This window comes from Pezoporus flaviventris, unplaced genomic scaffold (assembly GCF_033815535.1).
Source record: "Pezoporus flaviventris isolate CSIRO_AGI_PZ_B2104156 unplaced genomic scaffold, CSIRO_AGI_Pfla_v1 ptg000036l, whole genome shotgun sequence".
NCBI lineage: Eukaryota > Metazoa > Chordata > Aves > Psittaciformes > Psittacidae > Pezoporus > Pezoporus flaviventris.
In genome coordinates, this window is record NW_026892584.1 from 4,729,363 (window position 1) to 4,751,310 (window position 21,948).

A 21,948-nucleotide genomic window follows, 5' to 3' on the forward strand; every position below is an offset into this window, starting at 1 on the left:
ACACTATTATTCAAAAAATTGTTGCATACTTGCCTTCTGGTTAAATTTTAGTTAGTGTTTTAAGTACAGAATCTTTTGAAATGATAAAAAAAACTTTTGCAGTTTAAAATGTCTTTCTTGCAATGAAGACAACAAGAGTCCTTTAATTGATAGTGAATGAATAATTCTGTCCACCGTTTATCTTGAAGTAATTGAACAAGTGTAGGTTACTTTAAATGAATGGATGCCTTTAAGAAATCTGCTTCCCAAGTATGGGGAATGCAGAGAGGTACTGCTCTGGGCAATCTCGAAAATGTTTCTTAGAAAATCTGAATGTCTTGGTACTCTTTAGTCTTCAATATTCTTACAGTGTATTTTTTGAAAATCAGCCTTTTACCCATTTGAGAAGACAAAATTCATCTCTGTCAAAATATTGGTGTCAGTGGATACAGAAAGCCTTAAAAGTGCAGTATTGGTACCTGTCAGAGAGCTCTATGCCTTCATCTCGTAAATAAGAGGAAATGGGTTGTACTTTTGAAATATAGCTTTACTTTGATAATCTCTTTCCAGTAAGTTAAAAGCTTTTACCCTAATATCAGATTGTCCAGGCTTGTAGTAACTTTATGTTAACTTTGCCAGAATGATGCAGGGACCTGCCTAGCCTGCTTTATGTCCATGGCACAATTATAGCTAGAGGGGAATTTAATAGGCTGGTATCAAGAAGACATCTTTTGAAGTAACAATGGTTAGGATTTATAGTGTTTTCAGATCAGAATAGGCTAGTTCTAGTGTATATAGGAGAAATATGGGGTCCTTACCAAGACCTTGTTCCTATAAACTGTTGTTTGTGTGCGCCCACACAATATAGTTTGGCGTTTGTTTGATGACATAATAGTAATTTTATTTTTTTCCTATGTGTTTTCTTACCCTTAGGAAATAACCATTGTAATAGAGTTTGCTGGTTAATTAGCAGTTTGGCACCTGCAGTTCTGAGAGGTCTTTAACAAATTCTGAAGAGGTCTTAAAAATTTCAGATTTCTCTTAACATACAAATTTTCCTGTTTCCTCCACTGCCCTCTAGCGCTGAGCATATTTTGCTAGAGTCATCTTCAAACATCTTTCTTCAGTGTACGGTAATTTTTGTGCAGTGACTTTACAGGACCCGTTAGGTTATCAAAGTCTGCCAAGACAGGAAAATTCCAACATGAACATTTATGTTTTTTGGGTGAACACATATATATGATGTAGAACAGGCAGAATTTGATATAAATGAGACCAACATCCAGTTGTCAAAACCCCAAAGCTGCCTATGTTTGTGACCTGACATCTCTACCAATCAACAGCCCAATAAAATAAAGTTCAGGACACATAGCCTAGGTAAGTAGAAGGTCTTCCAGTGTTCTGTACTGGTGACCTGCAGCTTTCTGGGACTGTTGTCTTCCCCTATGTCTTCTCCCTGAGAGAAGCATTTGAATATCTTACATTTGCAAGTGGCTTGATCCTGAGCAAAGTGAAGCCGAGTCTTAGGTGGCTCTTCAGCAGAAGTGAGCTGCCGTTTGGCATTTTCATGAGTGGAATTGTCACTATATCAACTCACATTCTGTTGCTGCTCTACCTGCATTACTTTGAAAACAAACTTGTCATACCCAGGTTGTCTGTCTGCTGTGTTAGAACTTGAATTGCTGTCATTGGCTTTCAGTGAGTACATGTTAGCATCCCTTTTTCAGTGTCTTGCAATATGTTAACTCGTTGCATTATTTCAGATCTGAGAAGACTTGGTAACATGAGCCTCTTAATTTGAATTCAAAGATGCCATGGATCTTTTGACCACTAAACAAATAGTATACCCTGATATTTCTAGTAACAAGTCCTTGAAAGGAAATGACAAATCAGTATATTATTGAAAATGCATTGCGCAACTTAATCCTTGTATAAGCATGTATTTGATAAATAGTTAGCTTCCCACAGTCTCATCTAGTGAACAGTTAATGGGAAATCTATCTAATATGAATACTGGGTAGAATGCTGGGGAGGCAGGTGGCACCCCTGCCCTGGGGAGCTGTTCTGGCTTTCTGCACTGTGTTCTGTGTGCTGGTGTCAGTGTGGCTACACGGGAGACCCAGTTGGATCTGCCCCAGGTTTCCCTAGAGCCCAGCATTCCAGGATAGCCCATTTGGCCAAAAATGAAAAAGGAAAAAAAAAAACAGAGCACTTTGGTATGGGTGTGAATCTGGATAAAGATTCCAAACATCTCTCTTGGGCTCTTAGTTTATATCTACTTGTATCATTCATATAGGGAAAATACAGTCTGATGTTTATGTTTTTAGAACTTGTAAGTCACTTCAGGGAGAGAGAGGGTTTCTGCTAAGCAGTAGAACCAAACTGAATTTCCACACACAATTAAGAATGGGATTATTTTTCAGAAAAATCAGATTTCTCCAAGAGACATTATTTTTTAGAAACGATTGTAAATAAATGTTAGCAGCAGTCTAGTAGCTTACCATTGTGTGTGTGCATTGGCTGCTTTAAAATGCAGTAGTGGTGACATCAATAATAAATTTTGTTTCAGTCTCTCAAATATCAAGATTTTGTTGAGAGAGTTTTTGGCATTTCCTTCTTTATGTGCTGTTGTATACATTTTAATCTTTAAAGTTCCATACTGATTGTATACTATTCTTGGTGTGTCACGGCTTCCTGACAACTTTTCATGAAAGAATCGCCTGCTTGGGGGTTGTTTTTTTCCTATTCCCTGTCTGTTTCATCTGCCCAGTGTTGACACTAACTACAAAGTGTGCTGGAATATGCAAAGACCAGAAACTTAGTTGAATCCTCTCACTGTGTTTTGGATGTAGTTTGGATCAGACTTTTTTTAAGATTAGGGCTTCACTGCTCTTTGTACTCTGTACAGGCAAACTCTGATAGGCTCTGTCAGTCTCTGAGGAACCCTGGCAAATTCAGTATGACTTAGTTGTAAATAAGCAGCAGTAGCAGAACTTAACCCACTTAGATATTTCATATTTTTTTTAGGTATATTTCTGTGAAAGTCAGTTCTTTGGGAACACAATTAGACTCTGACAAGCGGAATTAACTTATCTTCAATATTCAAAACAGTAAAATTCAATTTGCAGCACAGAACAATATTAATGTTGACAACTTGTCAACAGTACTGTGATTTTTTTGAGGGGCTGAGAGAATAAGTAAAACAACCTTTCTTAAGGAAGCTCTGCCTGTTAACTGTAACTGTTGATTTTTGTCTTCCATATATATTTTTCTCCATGGCTAATGCAGTGTTGTGACCTGGTGAGCTGCTTCTGCCGGTGCTTGTTGGTATTTCGTCAGGCTGTACAAACAAGGAGGTGATGTTTTCATTTCAGAGGTTCATTCATCTGTTAGAGGATTCATAGCAGTGTCCTGCATGAGATCAGCCTTTCAGGACAGGAATTGTCAGACTAAGGATGCTGAAAATGTGTTTGCATTAATTACAATAGGCTTTGTAAGTGGGATCTTCCTCTGTGTACCTTCTTGTGTGACAAAGCTTAGATAAAATTTCATGCTTCTAAAAACTGTGTCAAGATTCTGTGACCTAATGCAAGTCTGGGATTTTTTCCTGTTGCATAGAATAGCCTCTGGCAAGAGGGTATAGAGGGTATAGATTGGCTAGTAGAAGAAAAGCACATATAGAGGAAAAGGATGAAAGGATCCTTACTTCTACAGAAAGCTAAAATGGTATGGCCTTCAGGAAATCAAATATAGACTTTTGAGTACTATTTGTAGAAGTGGTTAATAACAGCTAAGGAGGCTGCTCTTATATGATTAAACTTTAAGAAGATAAACAAGAGAAAATGTAAATCAGAACAGAGTCAATTTAGAATTGGTCATAAACTGGATAAAAGTTATGCAATGTACAACATAGAAAAATAAATAAGAGAAATAATAAAAGAATAAACAAAAATTGTATATAAAAATGGAAATAGAGTAGAATAGAACAGAAAATAAAGGGATGGAAAGGATGTTAAGATCATCTTGTTCCAACCCCCCTGCCACGGGCAGGGACACCTCACACCAAACCATGTCACCTAAGGCTCTGTCCAACCTGGCCTTGAACACCGCCAGGGATGGAGCATTCACAACTTCCCTGGGCAACCCATTCCAGTGCCTCACCACCCTAACAGTAAAGAACTTCCTTCTTATATCCAATCTAAATTTCCCCTGTTTAAGTTTTAACCTGTTACTCCTTGTCCTGTCACTACACTCCCTAATGAAGAGTCCCTCCCCAGCATCCTTATAGGCCCCCTTCAGATACTGGAAGGCTGCTATGAGGTCTCCACGCAGCCTTCTCTTCTCCAGGCTGAACAGCCCCAACTTTCTCAGCCTGTCTTCATACAGGAGGTGCTCCAGTCCCCTGATCATCCTTGTGGCCCTCCTCTGGACTTGTTCCAACAGTTCCATGTCCTTTTTATGTTGAGGACACCAGAACTGCACACAATACTCCAGGTGAGGTCTCACAAGAGCAGAGTAAAGGGGCAGGATCACCTCCTTCGACCTCCTGGTCACGCTCCTTTGGATGCAGCCCATGATACGGTTGGCTTTCTGGGCTGCGAGCGCACACTGAAGCCGGCTCATGTTCATTTCCTCATCAACCAACACCCCCAAGACCTTTTCCAAAGGGCTGCTCTGAATCTCTTCTCTGCCCAACCTGTAGCTGTGCCTGGGATTGCTCCGACCCAGGTGTAGGACCTTGCATTTGTCATGGTTAAACTTCATGAGGTTGGCATCAGCCCACCTCACAAGCGTGTCAAGGTCCCTCTGGATGGCATTCCTTCCCTCCAGCGTATCAACTGAACCACACAGCTTGGTGTCATCAGCACACTCAATCCCACTCAATCCATGTTGTTGACAAAGATGTTGAACAAGACTGGTCCCAACACCAATCCCTGAAGATCACTGCTCATTGCTGGTCTCCAGCTGAACTCTAAGCCATTGACCACAACTCTTTGCCTGCGGCCATCCAGCCAGTTCTTTATCGACCGAGTAGTCCATCCATCAAATTGATGTCTCTCCAATTTAGAGTGAAGGATATCATGCAGGACAAGTCCGGGTAGGTGACATCAACTGCACTACCCCTGTCCATCAGTTCTGTAGCCCCATCATAGAAGGCCACCAAATTGGTCAGGCAGGATTTCTTAGTGAAGTCATGCTGGCTGTCACCAGCCACCTTGTTGACAGCTTTTCCTGAATTTCTTACTGTCTGATCAGGCTTTTTATCTTTGAGGGCCAGTTATATGAGTTGCCTTACAAAAACTGGCCGAGGCACATGTGCATTGACAAAAACTTAACAAGGTAAGTGTAGGTTGTAAGTAGATAACAAAGGAAGGAAGGGAGAGGCAGGAAAGGGATACCCTGGTACACTGCTGCACCTGAGCTCAGTAAAAGTAAATGTGTAACTTTGGATGGAATTGAGGCTGTCTTGTCTTTTCTTGTTGCTTCTAACACATTGCTTGTCTGCAGTTTCTTACTAATAATAAGTTAGAGACACCTTGTTGTCTGTTTGCTGCTTGGTTGTACAATCTCTGAAGAAAGCACATATTTAATTCATTACCGATTAATGTAAAATTTTAATTAATAACTTGCTTATATTTGGAACCAAAGATAAAATGGGACACCTCCTACTTTCCCGACATGGGTCTTCTCTCATTTCCTTTTTTGCTGTGTTCTCTTTGCTGCTCTCTTGTAACCTTGTTCCCCCATTCTTGTCATTTTTTGCCCTTTCTTAAATATTTTTTCACAGAAGTGCCACCAGTTTCCTTGATGGGCTCAGCTTTGGCCCAGAGTGAATCTGTTGTGGAAGTAGCTATGTCTGGCACAGGACAGCACCTGACCTTTTCCCAGAGAGGCCACTCCTGCAGTCCCTTTGCTACCAAACCTTGCTATTTGTACCCACTACACTAGAAAAGACTATTGAAACCAGTGCGTGTGTATTCAATTACAAGGGCAGTGTTAATGCAAGTTCAGTCAAGCTTCAGTTACCAATAAGACATACGGCTTCTTACTAGGAGGAAACTGGTTTCGTGTCACGTACAACCTGGATTTCAGCAATTTCTTCTGATTAGTTTTCTCTGACTTTGTATATTGAGCCATAGAAAGAGAAGAGTGAGTTTCTGTCTTAGAGGCTGGTCAGTGAGATTGCGTGAAGCAATAGATTTTACAGTAAGATTAATTGCATAACTCTCTGCATAGCTAATCCAGAAAGCATGAGCTAAAGACATGCAAATAGTTTTGGAAAACCTGCTGTGAGGTTATTTGACTCAAGTAAGCACTGTGGGATGAGCCAGCGCGCTGATGCCATGAACGGCCAGTCTTCTGGAAGGAAGACTTCTCAGCCCAGGTGTATAACCAGCTGACATCTGTGTAATTTATCTCTGGTACCAATCAATTTAATGGCAAAGTGTCTGACTGCCAAGAGTTGATATCAGGCTCATGTCTGTGTACAGTGCTGCTCTTGCATGGTATGAAAAGTTCATGGAGAGGAGACCACATGTTAATATTTGCACCAATGTGCTGTGCATGGTAAGCTTTCTTCCCACAGGAAGAATCAAACTGATCTTTCCTTTTTAGTAATAAATGTGATAAATGTGTCTACCTTTGTATTGCTTCAGGCAGTACCACTTACTGGTTCACCTTTGAGCCTTAGCTTCCCATGATCATTCTGCACTTGTAGAAGCAAGGTGTAAGAACTGGCTGTGAGATTCAGGCCAAGATCTGTTTACAGAGACTAAGGTATCAAATATGCATGTTTACTAATCGAAAAGCAGCTGATAGTCTTATAATAATGGATTTTATTTCTTGTGAGAGACTGACTCAATGAAGTCATTTCCCCAAAGGGTTTTCAACCAAATAAAAGGAGGAAAGACTTTATCAGAGATGCATGCCTAATTCAATTGATTTGAATTGTAATTGGAAGTTCTTGCTAAAGCTTTTTTCCTGTAGAATAACATTGAAATAGCATGTTTGCTTGGTATACAAAAAATGGATGCACTTGGCAAATATTTTTTTGGAGCTTGGAGACTAAATTCACAGATACCTGTTGCTGGAAAATCTCAGTCTTATAGATACAACCTAGATTACTGGGTGCTTTTCAATCAGAAACCAGCAAGAGATTCATAGATCATCACCACCTGCAAAATCATTAGATAAAATTCAATAGATGTCTGTATGAGTCTGTGAAGGCTACTGTTTCTGGGATGGCTCATCATCCATGGAAAATTATCCTTGGAACTGCTTGTAGTTACAAAAGTGTATGCGTTCACTATTACCATGAGTCTTGTTTTTATTCAGTTGTCTTTGTGCATTGGTGTTCTCTTTGTGTGTGTGTGGATCCTACAGTCTTCTATTGTAAGTGTAATAATAAATACAGAAGTTAAAACCTTCAGGGAAAGTGTGCTTGATTTGGAGAAATCCAGATTAAGATAGCACGCAAGAGGTTGAACAAATACTTTTATAGTTTTCTTGATTAGCATGAACGTGCATGTTCTTGAAAAGTGCTGAGCAATGTTAATTTCCACTGGCCAGGATCAGGAGTGTATCTGATCTGAATACTTCTTATGATGTGAAGAAACTTTGTGAGATTATTTGTGTAATTTCAGATTGGTTTTGTGGAGATCATGTAATTGACAAACAACAGAGATACCTGTCACTCTCCCTGTTGCTGTGATTTTTGGACTGATACTTAAAAGCTATTATGTCTTTCTCAAGTTCTTATTCTAAAATGATCTGAATTTATCAAACTTTCTTAATTTACTTAATTACAGAGTTTGTGAACGCTCTCTCAATCTCTCTGGTAGCAGGACCTGTCAGAATAGTTTCTGGGTTCAACCGAGGGTTTAGCACAGCATTCATCTTTGAAGAACTGAAGCTGATTCCAGAATTCAGGCTGGGATGCAGTACTTGACAAGGGAAGAAGCGTTACGTATTTATAGAGCTCGGAATGTAATGCAGGGAAACAAGTATCATTGGTTTCTTGTCAGTATTGTCAGGGGAAAAAAGGAAAACATCTTGAATAAATCAGTCTTCTTAATTTATGTTTTTGCATTTGGGTTCTTTTTAGTAAGAGGTTAAAGAATGTGCTTCTTTGCATTCTTTGGGGGTCAGGGTTCTGGTGGCATATACTACTATTGTCTTTAGGTGTTTCCATGCAGCCAGCTGTCAGGTCTGTGTGAGTGCTGAGGAGGACTTTGGACACAGCTGAAGTTTCTGCCTGTTGGACGCATCTGAAGACTTCCCAAAGATTTGCTTTTATCTTTGAAATTTACTATGCGACCAAACAGTTACAGTTTGCGAGTACAGTTCTCCAGAAATTAGAGGGTTTAGTTAGATGGCTAATTGTTAATGGCTGTGGAGACTTCAGAAATAATTAGATGCTCTAGTTCATGATGACAGATCAGGGTCAGGTAAGGCATTTGATCTTTCCTTATTATTGTACCGTATATCATAAAGTGTTTACAGAGACAGTTCTCTGAGTTAGATTGTGTTGTTGACTGTGTAAAGACTGAAGGGCTACTTCGAGGGGTGAGACAGTACTGATACAGAGAGCCTTACAAATAACCTGGAACAGACTTCTTGAGGAACTACGTGGTGAGAATGAATGCTGTGATTTCATTGTACTGGAGCTCTTCTTAAATTAAGTTCTAGGTGTATTTTTTCCCCATGTTCTCTATTTGTTATAGCAGCCAGAGATGTGGCCTTGTGGAACAAAAGCATTTTATAATGACATATATATTACGAAGTGACGATTCCAGTAACATTATTTCACACAACTAAATATTGACTAAAAATTCAAATAGACTGGATTGGTAAACTGGACCATAAAATTTATTGTGTGACTGAAACTGATTTGCTATTTAAACTTGGATGCCAAATGCAGTGAATTTTTTCTGTTGAATCTGTACTTTACACACTGACTTGGCAGCCATTATGTGTGTTCAGGTACAAAGTGTACACACTCTTGTGTATAGAGTCTCTTTTCTCTGTCTTTCTTTTTCCCCTTCAAAACTTTAATCTTTTCTAGCAAGGTAACTCAGGTTGAAAATAAATAGTTCATCTTTGTATATAAAACCAAAACAAAATTCGTGTTGTCTGATAAGAATCCTTTTGAAATTTACTTAATTTAGAATTTTCAGTCCCAGCCTTTAGACTGTGATAAAAAATATAGCTTTTAACTGTAATTATATTTTGAATATTAAATTTTGAGCCTTAGGTGCTAATAGCTACAGTATTACAAGAAGTATGTGAGGGCATGTTACGTGAAGACTTCCAGGCTGCTGTAAACTGGCAGCCTGTGCTGCTCTGTGTGATGTTCTCCCTAAAGTTATGCTTTTTAAAGTAATGTGCCTTAGAGCCTGTTGGAATTAATGTCTGAAATTGTTTCCATTTGTCTTTGTCTTTTGTAGAAGCTCCACCAAAACTGGAAGAAAATCCTGCTGAAGCATTCACTGACTCATCTCTCTTTGCTCACTGGGGCCAGGATCTCAGTCCTGAAAACAGACGGATTGCACTGAAACAATTCCAGTATTATGGCTACAATGCTTACCTGAGTGATCGCTTACCACTGGACAGGCCCTTGCCTGACCTTAGGCCTAACGGGTGAGTCCTGTAGTTCAGCCTAGCATCATAGGTCCTGAATTGTAGAGTCTGTTAGCAATTTTGCACCTGGAAGTGTTGTATTGTGTGATCGTGTAGCAGGTAGGCTACATACAATGGCCAGAATGAGTAATTTCTGTCATATATATGAAAGTTGGAAGTTTGAAATGTCTCCTGAAACACTTGAGTACTTAAATTAAGTCCTGTTAATATGCCACTAAATATCCATTAAAAGTTCCCAAGATCATTTAGAACATTAATCAATTTACATTTGATAGCAAGTGTTTTATTGCTGAAAGAATAACCTTTTAATGTTCAATATTGATTTTATCACAAGATCTGACTAAGGAAGAAATAAGAACTGTTCTTTTTGAAAGCGCAGAACTGCCTGATAAAATAGGTAAGAGAGTGAAACGGTTTAGCTTTAGTGGTGAAAGGTGCAATTTAGTCAAGCAGTATGTACCAGCTGAATGCCCATGGAGCCTCCTTCACTGGGTTGTTCTCTCCTAGGAAACATGCATGTCAGGCAGGGTAAATATGTCCGCTCTTATTCCACAACGGCTTGGTGAGATGGATGGGACTAAGGGAGTTAGCAACTTTCCCTTCAGTATATTTGAGGTCTGTTCTGGTAGGACTGTTTGTAGAGACAGTTAATGCTCAACTTTTTTTCAGCCTTGGTGATCCATCTGATCCTTTGAATAAACAGCAGGTCTGGTGATGGGGAAATGGTTGGAGGGAAAACTTGCAGACCCTTAAAAAAATACATCATTGCAGTAAACATGATGAGTACTTACTGAATTGAACGTGTGATTTTACTCTCTTATTTTAACCGTTTTAATAACTAAAACAGCAAGTGGTGCATTTTGCCATTATATTTTAGAAGTATTTATGTTGTAGATTTACTGAAATAACAGCTTTAAGGAAATCAAACTCAGCAATTGTATTTGTAGTTTGGTTAAATCAGTTTAGTACTGTCTGTAGGGACAGTCTCTTATTTTTTTGATTGTAAACTAAATTAGAGGAAAAATAAATCTTCTGTCACTAATAAGACATCAATGACAGAAATGTTTCTGTTCTTATCTCTCTTTGGAAATGACTCTTCTGAATTATTTCAGTCTAAATTTTTTATAACTATAGGATTTAAAAATTAAAAAGACAGAGAAAATGAATGATACTATAACTGAGAGAAATAAATTGAGGTTGGGATTTTAAAAGAAACTCCAGTTAGAAATTAATCATGATCCTAATTTCAGTGAAATTTTTGATCCTTAGTTAACTATCTGCCAGAAACATGCTAGACATTATAATATGTTTATGAACACGTATACAAAGTAATAGCATGGTGATGGTAGCTCAGGAAGATTTTTTTTTTTTTTACCCACACATTTTATTATTGTTCAGGATCAAGTAATCTGACATTCTGATACTGAGGGAAATGAAGTGTATTGTCAGATAGTATGCAAACTGTTTGCTCTATCTACAGCACCCTGTGGAGTACGGAGTACTGACCCAAGCAGTGATCTAGCCCTTCCAGGTAACTGCCCCAGGTTTATATACTGGTCATGATGTGCTGTGGTATGGAATACCTCTTTGGCTAGTTTGGGTCAGGTGTCCTGTCTCTGATTCCTCCCAGCTTCCCCTCCTCCCTGGCAGAGCATGAGACTCACAAAGTCCTTGGTCAGAGCAAACATTACTGAGTAGCAACTAAAAACATCGGTGTTATCAGTGCTGTTCCCAGGCTGAAAGTCAAAAACACAGCACTGCATCAGCTACTAAGAAGGAGAAAAATGACTGCTACTGCTGAACCCAGGACAGCATGAAAGCCAGGGACAGTTTAGTCTGAAGAGAGCACACAGCAAGCGGCATGGAGGCCACATTGATCAGCTTTGCTGGACCTTAGTTAATTGTGGTATTCCTGTTCTGACTAGAAGTGCAGGAAAGCAAAAATATGATAGAGGTATCACAATAGCTCTGGACAGTTAGCCTAGGTCTAGCCAAGCTTACTATCCTAGATTTGACAGTGGTTCTGCAAGAGTCAGCATGACACTGGAATCCCACCAGAGACTTGTGGGCAGGTAGCTAAACAAATGGAGTTCATCTGGGTTTGGTTGTGGTCTATCATCTGTATTCATAACCTATCCTGTGAAGTACTGGAAGATGGAAAGAAAACAGAAGTAGATGTGTAACTGAAGTCTAAAGTAATTCATAGATCGCTGGCCCCAGTTGAGTCTGGGAGAATTAAGTGATCTGCCAAGAGTGTGTGGTGTTAGTAGCCCCTTTTATATCATAGTTGTATGACTCAGCCTTGACCTTCTTTCTTGCCTGCAGTGCTCTGAGAATTCACATCAAAATAATAGAGGAGCTCAGCATTTCTTTGCAAGGTGCTGCAGTGAGAAAGGCCAATCCACATATGTAATGACCGCATATTGTGGCATAGAGGATTTTTTAGGCTTGATATTATCAACATTTATTGTCATGAGAAAACCAGAGGACAAAACAGAGATTGCTGAGCCAAACACATGTAGAAGAGAGGGCAAGTATTCAACATTGCCCAGTCCTCTGATGTGGGTGGCATGCAGAGGTGGGAGACCACATTTAGTAGTTAGGGCAGTGCACTCTGCCCAGCTCCTGAACTCTGACTTCTCCAGAAAAAAATGACTATCAGTCAGATGGAAACATCCAGCTGATTGCAGCTGTGTCTGGCTGTGGCAATTAGCACACCTTGCAGTGGGACCTTCGCATGTTTTAGGTACTGCAAAGTGGTTTCTAATTCTCTGTACAGTCATAAGCGCATGTCCTGTGGTAAAATGTTCAAAATTTGATTACTTTTCACTCTGAATATTTGCCCTAGCACAGTGGAGTTCCCAGCACAGTCCAGAATAATCTGTTATAATACAGATTGTAATAAATGATTCACCTGGATATATTAGCCTCTTGAAGTAATTGTCACATCCCAAAGTACTGTTTCTGCAGTACTTAGTAGATAGTACAGGCAATATGGTATATTGTTTATACTGTCTCTGGCAAGGCCTCCGTTTATTTTCTGCTGCTGAAATTGGGTGCTCTGCTGTTTACCACCCTTACGTGCATCTGTTAGCCTATAACATGTCTACATTGCAGACTAACAAATAACTACTGACTCTAATGAGCTTGGAAGCATTGAGGAAGGCAGCGTTGCCCTTACTGTGTGCAGGAACAAGGTAAGACTTCTGTGTTAGTTATAATTCTGTTATACTCATTACTTTAAGTAGGGCAAGCAGTATCCACAAAGCTTGTCATGAATGAAATGTTGAACAAGATCACTCAGAAAAACACTATTAGAAGCTAGATTGTTCAGGGATCCTAAAGCTGGGTACCAAATCTGTCAAGTGGATGCCCTTAGGATTCTACTTTGTTGGCTTGTAAGTTTTTGGGGCCAGATCCAGTGTGCTGCAGCACATGTGGGAAAGAGAGGTAACATTATTTGCTTATGTGGTGAGAGAGCTGGAGGGTAGTGGAGGAACTATTCTGCAGAGTTTTGCTGCTGCATAGCCTGTATGATACGAAGGAGCTGACCAGTAGGCATAAATCAACTCTTTCAGTCAGTGTAACTGCAGTTAGTCAAACTTCTGCTTAGTAAAACCAGTATTTGTATGAAGAAGCAAAGGCAGGATGGTGGAGGGGGAAAAGAAGCATTTAAAGCCAAGATGCTTTTTCTTTGGTGATGGCTAAATAGCTGAGTCAGTGCTGTTTGGCCTCTAGACAAGTGGAGAGGAGATGTCCTGTTTCCTGTGCAGAGAAAGGCTTTGGCCATTTTGTAAGGATTTCTTGTTTCAAAGAGTTCACCAGTTGCAAATTGTATTACTTTGAGGCTCAATTCAGCAAGGGATAATGGTAGAAGCCTTGAATAGCAGCAAAATTAGATTTGTGATAAATTGAGCACAAACAGCAGGCAGGAAATCCATTGAATGCAAATACAAATACAAGGGAGAAAAATTAAGTGTTGGCTGATTGAGGAGAATGATGTGGTTTAGGTCAAAAGCTGTTCATGTGTGTAGATCTGTCCAAAATGTCCATTGGTGGTATATGCAGTCCTGGAGGTAGTGTTCAAGACATCAGACTTCTATAAACTTGTAGGTTTTCCTTTATTAAAACTGTTGTAAGAAAGATCTTGGGTTTAAGTACCAAGAAAAAGATGGACCTTTATTATATTATTTTATCAATATCAGTAACTTTTATTAAAAGCAGTGGGGAATCAACCTGTTACAATTAAATCTGTTCTGTAAGATGCTTAGGAGACCAAGAACTAATCAATCTAGTGTTACAGTCTTGGAACTTACCTGTATAGTTATCAAGTTCCCTGCTGTTTTCTAGTCTTTCTTTATTGCATTTTTTTTAAATTTGTTATTAGTAATTGGTGCCAAGAGAAAAAAAAAAGTTGTTAATGTTTGCTTATACCTATATGGTAACTCTATATTCAAATTCCTCACGTTTGTATGCCTGCCTTTGCTCTCATGTAATAGAATATGATGACCTCCCCCCAAAGATTTCTAGATTTGCCTCAGAAATACTGTCTCACTGGCTGTAGTTTTGTAACAATAGATAGTAATCTTCAGAGATCAGCAAAAAAGCCCTTTTTATATGTTGTTCAATGCCAGCCTTTTTAGCATATTTCAGTTAACACTTAAGATACTGATAATAATGAAAAATGACCACCAGACGAAATTATAAACATGCCAGAATGTGACTGATTTTTTTATTTTATTTATTTTTTTCCCCTCCCATATTTTGAACTTCCATTTGCTATTCTGGCTGATGAAAAAAGTCTTGAAAAAGGTACAATTCTGTTTCTGCTTGTGCTTCTGATAAGTTCTTATTCTGTTGGAACTAAAGCTCCCTTCCACATGTGTTCTTAAAGCAATCCTTTAACCACAAATGTTTTAGTAATATGCTTTGTTGCACCATTTGTTTAAAAAAAAAAACACCACCACCCATGGATTAGATAACTTAATTTAGTGATTAAAACAAAAACCGTGTTCTGTCACCATTGTTGGCTGTGATACCCGTGGAACACTTGGTGAAAGGCTCTCAACAACTGCAGAAATTATTTTTTGTAATTTAGACTCATATTGGTAGAAGGTCTCAGAGATAAGTTATTAGCACAGGGAATCATTCTTACTTTGTTGTTCTTCCTGCATTGTTACGCTAAACTAATTTTAATGTGACTGGCTAAATTGTCTTATCACAATGCATGTAGTCCAGAGAAATGTAATTTTCTTGTGCACAAATACTTGAAGATTCATAATGTATGATGTCCTCCATTTACCAGAGTTGTGCTTGAGATGGAACACCGGGAGTTTCTCTAAATTTCTGGTAACCATGACAACTGTTACTTTAGTGTTATTAGCCTGATGTAATTTATTGGAGTAGGTTGCTAGCGGTAATTTTTTAGTTGCATTGGGTTCATACTTGTTAATGTAATTCTAAGTAATATTTAGAATTTAAGAATCACTTAGTCATAATACTGGAATATGCTCTATGCTTTGTGGGTTTGTGTGTTTTTAGTGAGATCCTTACTTTGCAGAGGAGTAGGTAAGGGGTCTTGTCAGAGGCCCCTTGATGAGTCCAAGGCAGAGCTGTCCTTGAAATGTGTATGTTGCTGGTTGCCACCCAACTGTTATGTTCTTAGGGCCAAATGGATCTTAAGATTTTGATCCATACAGTTTTCTCCCTTTGACCCCCTTCCGTATATTCAGAACGCATATATATGCACCCTTTCTCTGTACCTATTTCTTATGCATTCCTAGAATTGCAGAATTTCATTCCTTATGAAACTTGGCATAAAGACAGATATACTTGTCAAACTATGCAAGTGCTTTGTATTCTGTGCATGATTTGAGGTGTGTGAATTCAATTATGATTTGTTTAAAAAAAAATAATTAGGTAATTTTTACTGTCATCATCTGATATGAAAAATAATATAGACAGGAAATTGTATTTTTTAAGAACTCTGCACACATTAAAAAGAAAGTGAAGCCAAGCTGGAAGTAAAGATGATAAATGACTCTGAATGGGAAAAAAGAAAACATGAACTCCATTCAGGAATGTACCCTAACTGAAAATGAATCCATTTGTAAAGACTAAAGAAATTAGGCACAAGGGGAGTCTAATTCTGTTCTCTTGTATTTAGTTATCTTTTAATGTATGCAAAATGGGAGTGAAAAGATATTCACAGCATTAAATGCTTTGCTCATATCTGCAGAGTGCTAGACAATGGGAAATCCTGTCCAGTGTGATCTCATTTGAAAAGATGTAAATGAATGTAGGTAGGAAAAACAATACAAATAATTTCCTTTAAATGGGTGGAAGACATGTCAGAAGCAGGAATTTTATTTGCATGTTTCGATTTATTCATGGTATCGCAGCAGTGTTTTGAGTCTGATTTTGTCATCTGGGACATTTTTGGAATACAGTTTGTCAGTAACTTCTTAGAAAAAGTTTCTTTTATGCATATGTCAACATTAGCTTAATTGTCGGAGGGGGAAAAGCCCACCAGTTTTTACAGAAGTAACTTCTTTGAACTATTTTCAATGTATTTTCACTGTCATTTAAAATATTTTCCAAAATCATTGTGTTGCTCTTTATCTGATAGGTGAGATATCTTACCATTTTTACTAGAGTTTCATTTTTATCTTCTTTGTACATTGGTATGGCTGAGGCTTACAAATATTACTATGTCTAAACTAGACAGCTAAAAGACAGATTGGTTGTAGCTTTGTTTGCTGGACCATTTTATATCTGTGCATTTTGACTGCAAGTGAATCACTAAAATAACACACTTTGTAGGCTCTTTACAGGGTAATACTGCAAATTATTTCAGTGTGTTTAAGCCTGTTAACTAGTTCATAGTCTTTGAAGCCTGATTTCCAAAACTTGGATGGAATTTCAGTTATTGCATCAAACAGAAATGTGCTATCTACACAGAGGTGTACAGGAGATTAGATTTTTGTTAGTAATTGCTCATTATGCCTGTGCAGATTTGTACATCTAACTTGCATGTAAGAGCTGACATCTACATAGTAATAGTATCCAGATTGTATATAGGATTTTCTTTGTCAGTGTACAAATGGCACTTACATGCATACACACGATGTGCTATGAAGGGGTCTGTCCTTTTAAGGAGCTGGATCTGTCATGGTCTTAGCATCTTTTAATAAAGTGTGAGGGTTGGCATTTGAAATCTATAGTGTGATCATGAATACAGGGTGCTTCCAGGCAGTTTGAGCCTGAAATATATACTTTGAAAATCCTATTTTCAGATGCCACTTAACCCTGGTGACTCCTAAATTTCACATTTGCCAAAGATTCCCCTCAGATTTGACAGTGCTGAGCCCAAGCCAATTTGTGCCTGCTTCACTTACTCAGTTATCTAGGCAGTGCTTTTAAGCAGCGCTTTTGGAGATTGTTCACCACAGTTGACCTTTCCTTGAAGAATTTTCAGAGGTTAAATTTCAGAGGTTGAAATACCTGCTCTAGGGTACAGGAGGCAGGTGTGAAGAACTATCTTTTGTTTTAAGAAGATTTGAAACCTTGTGTGCGTATATAGAGTTGGGGCACTTTAGCCTAGAGAAGAGGAAACTCACGGGGATGTCATCAATGTATATAAATATCTGAAGAGAGGCTGCAAAGAGGATGGAGCCCGGCTCTTTTCAGTGGTGCCCAGTGACAGGACCAGAGGCAATGGGCACAAACTGAAACACAGGAGGCTATGTCAGAATAGCAGGCAGCTTTTTTTTTTTTTTCTGTGAGGGTGATGGAACACTGACACAGGTTGCCCAGGGAGGTTGTGGAGTCTCCATTGTTGAAGATACCTAGAAGCTGTCTGGATAGGGTCCCAGGCAACTGACTCTAGGTGACCCTGCTTGAGCAGGGGGCTGGACAGGATGACACCCCAGATGTCTATTCCAACCTCAACCATTGTGTGATTCTGTACTGTTTCCCAGTAAGTCCTCTGACACCTGACTTGCAGGCTGTGTGAAGGGGCCTTTATTCCTTCAGCCAAAGCAGCATCTCTTAGGTGAAAACAGTAAGTTTGCAAAAAGAAAAAAAAAAAAAGATCACAGGAGTTTCTGTGGTGTTATAATCTAGAAGATATGGCATAGCCATAGAAAGTGAATCCAGAGTTTAAAATGCATGAACATCCATTGGAATGGGTACTGCAATACAGGTTGCTCCTCTAAGAAATTTGCCCCCAACATGAGTCTAGAGTAACTTCCTTGCTAGCACTCCAACTTAGCATACATTTAATTGCTCCACAGAAAGTAGAATGACTCTGAAAAACAGGATGGAAAATTATCACACTGAGCTGGCAAGCAGTTCAAGAGCCCTCTGGGGAGTTCAGAGAAGACTGAACTCATGCTTCTTCTGTCCTGGTTGAAGGTTTTAACTCCTGACCTACTGATTAAAAGAGAAAACGCTGCCTTTCACTAGTTGTCTTCTGGAAGAAAAGTCACCTCCTTCTCCTGTTATTGTGGTGTTTCATTTTGCATAAACCTAACCCAGGTTCTTACCTCTAGGAAAGTACCTGTGGCTCTGATTCATTCAGAGGGCCCATAGCGCTTCATGGAAAAAACTTATTTTCTGTGTTGTGTGTTTCTATACAGCAATGTAGTTTACAGGGTGCATTTCACTCTGCTGAAAGATGCAGAATTTTGATTTTTATTTAGATTTCCTTTGTGAATCAATTGAAAAGTTCTTCTTAGAAAATCCCAATTGCCAGTAAAACTCCCTGAAACCCGTAAGAATTATGGCTGTGACTGCTTTTAAAGGCCAGACATAAAAGATGTCCAAATGTAAGACTTTATGAGAATCTGATTTTCAAAGAGTAGTAAAGTTTTAGTACAAGTCATGCTTAATGAATTAGTATTCACTTTAAGGAAAGCAAAAGGGAGGGTGCAGGTGGGGTAATTGATTATAAACACCACAGTAACACTTCCACAAGCTGTTACGTTTGATCTGCTGTCCAGTGGTACTCCAAAAAAATATAAAAGGTGTCATGCTTTCAACTCTTCTGAAAGCTTCAAAGAAAACTTTTCAGTGAAAATAGGTGAGTAATGCACCAGTAGAAATAGAAAGTGGTTTTGGAAAGTAAGTTTTGATTTGTTATGCTGCTAAGAGTTCAAACTACAAGTGGGAATAAGTAAATCCAAATGCTGCTTTAATGGTTTCTCTCTTACATTGATGCTGTGGAACTATGTGCCTATTAAGAAGATGCTTTTTAAAGTAAGGGGCTAACTCTGTTTATTCCTGTCTGCACTGTCCAGAAAGACTGCTATTGGAAGCTGCGTTTAAACAAGAGTTTGCATCTGCTTTGCAGTGTTTTGGGTCTCGGATGGAAATGTGGGCTCACTCTAGGCCTTAGTTGCATAGGCAGATATGGGAGATTCCTTTTTTTACATACTAATTCATCTGGTTATCGCCTGTATGTGCTCTGGGCAAGTACAGGGGCCTTCTGATGGGTGCCCACAAAAGCTTGTCTGTCATTCTTAAGACTAGGGATAGTTTTCTCTGAAACAGTTTGTGTTAACATTGTGACTTCTGACAGTTTACATTTTTATTTATTTATTTATTTATTTATTTATTTATTTATTTACTTTCAGGTGCAGAAACCTTACATTTCCTGAGAGGCTTCCTGAGGTCAGTATTGTATTCATCTTTGTTAATGAAGCTCTCTCGGTGATTCTGCGCTCCATCCATTCAGCCATTGACCGGACTCCTGCTCATCTGCTCAAAGAAATTATTTTAGTTGATGATAACAGTAATAATGGTAAGAGGATTTGATTGGTTTTGTTTGTTTGTTTGTTTTTTCTGACTTAGAGGTTGGATCATAAATGACAGTCCTTGAATTGTGGCACCTGTTCACCCCCCAGGCATTTCAAATGTTGTCACTGAATTTTCCCCCTTCTTCATCCTACAGTTTTGCTGGGCTGTCTCCAAATATGCATGAATGGGCATGTTAAAAGGAGTATGTACAAAGATACGATGCCATTTCTGTATGTTTAAGGTGTCTGGTAAGCAGATGTTTAAGAATAGGCTATAGAATTAAGATGTTTTAGCACTTAAGAGTTCTTACGGGATTAGATTCCTGTGCTTTTCCTGTTTCAGTTGTATGCTTGTATATGCATACTCACTTTGTATAAAGCATCTTTGTTTCTTGGACATCTCATTTTGATTTCCTATTCTCCTCATTGGCAGCATTTATCTTGCTGCTTTTCTACTGTATGTGTTCAGGTTTTGCTCTTCATGATTTGAAGGACTGGACTGCCCATATCTGATTGTTCAGTACTTGCTTAGGTGTTTGTCAGTGAGGCCTTGCTGAGCATGTCTTATTTTCTGGTAATATTAGCAATGACATTTTAATAAGCACAGGATGCTGAACTTAAAACTTTTGCTCTGCTGGGGAGTTAATTCTTAACTCCTAAAATACAAGGAGAATCTGAATTTATCTTGTTGAAGGAAAATGCTGAGCAGAGGGCTTTTCATATCCTTGTCATCATTACAGCTGTTATATGATCACTGCAGCTAGATTCTGTGACTCACTGCTCATCGTAAATGTGTCTCAGATTCGTACAGAAAAGAAGGTTTTTGGAAAACAAGTTAATAAATTCCCCACCCTAGGCTTTGCACTTCATCCTCTCCTCTTCTGCTGTCAGTGAAGGGAAAAGCAAATCCCGACCCTTTAAAGAACACACAAAACCCAACAACTTGATGTAGGCTTATGTCAAATACAATTCCAGTGAATAATACTATGGTTAGAGTTACCTAAGGCTGACCAAGCTTTTCTTGAAACACCTAGTTATGGAACAGTGTGAGTGAATTGGGGTGCAGGATTTATGAGTTGTTCTTAGTTCATGGCACAACTTGTGATGTAGCCATGAGATGGTAACAGTAAATAGAAAAACAGTAAATGAAAAATCCCATGAAACAGCAAATTATAAGCAAAGTAAAAAAACCCCAAAATTAACATCTGTGCACGTGCATACATGTGTCTCAGAAACATGTTGTGAACTAAAGTAGAATTTTGATTTGCTGCAGCATGCAGTTCAGTTGTTTGACATGTTGTTTTACTGATGAAATCTTGGTGGCCTTTGATTTTTGCCCACTCCTTCATGTAATACATGGCATTTGATAGAGAAAAATAAGAAACAAGTTTTTTTTTTTTGTGGACTTGAGCTCTGGAATGTGTTTGTAGAAATTAATTCCTGCATCTTTCAAACAGGAGCTCAGTGAATATGAATGAGTATTGGTGATACAGGGCACAAGGCCCGTGGATGCACAGGAACTGACCACAAGGCAGCCATAGAAGAAAAATAATCTGACTGAAAAAAGTGGTTTCTAGAGGTTGAGTCTGATTTACTGTAGTTTACAGGCAGTTATATCAGTGGGCACATTGCAGGGCTGTGTCAGAAACACCAGTGTTTCTGAGAGCCTGTCATCACTGTGACGAGCTCACTAACAAATACTCTTTGCACTGTGCTCTGTGGGCTTGTCAAAAGTATTCCTTTTTGTTATTATTTACCTGAAATAGATAAGAAATCACAGGAACCACTCAGTCTTTCAGGAAGACCTGTTCAGCCACATTTTTTGTTAGTACTGGTATTGGTACTTTATAGTATCATATTTTTATGCCTGGCTGTGCCTTTTATTCAAGCTTGCCTTTCTTACCCTCTAGTGCTTTAAATCCTTAGCTTCCTGGCCTCAGACAGGAGGACAGAAATTGAGAAGAAGGTAACCTTTGGTTTGGCTCTCTTGGCTTGGTGTTACATGTCATTCTATATGAAATCACTCTGTGCAGAGTGATACTTAGTCTCCTATAAAAAATCAGCTGTCTCCAGGATTTTCTGCTACTCTAACCCTTTTTCTGGCATCTCCTCCCTGCAGTAGTAAATTAGATTCCTACAGCCCTCTTTATCCCATAATGTATGCTGAAGAGCTGGTAACAGGCCTCTATTTGGAGAGGATGGATGTTTGGTAGAAAAGGGAGTGATTGTAAAGATGATTTATGGGCTTTTCTGTTATTAGTTTAAATCCTGAAATATTTATTTTACAATTCACTTTTACTTTCACAGTATTCTATTTTTTTTTTTTTTTCTCCCTTCTAAATGGTTGAAACTATTCCTTTGTATTTAGTGTCATTCTATGGCTTTGTTAGTATCTCTTTAGGTTGCAAGTGTTGCTGCTTGTAAGATAAGTGGGTTACTCTGGGTTTCACTGTAATGGTACCTGAGGGGGAAAAAACTTGCTTTATGCTGGAGTCTGGCACCAGACTCTGCTTCTTGCAGGGCCCTGTCAGAA

The 21,948-nt window shown here is 38.8% G+C and overlaps 1 protein-coding gene across 4 annotated transcripts in view; it reads left to right on the plus strand.

Moving 5' to 3' along the window:
• GALNT18 (polypeptide N-acetylgalactosaminyltransferase 18) overlaps positions 1-21,948 on the plus strand; it is a 242,486-nt gene that overhangs the window by 102,445 nt on the left and 118,093 nt on the right. For all 4 annotated transcript variants that reach the window (XM_061462916.1, XM_061462919.1, XM_061462917.1 and 1 more), the window contains exons 2-3: positions 9,426-9,618; positions 19,254-19,420. In XM_061462916.1, coding sequence (XP_061318900.1) covers positions 9,426-9,618; positions 19,254-19,420 — 360 coding nt within the window. The remainder of the gene's footprint in view (positions 1-9,425; positions 9,619-19,253; positions 19,421-21,948) is intronic.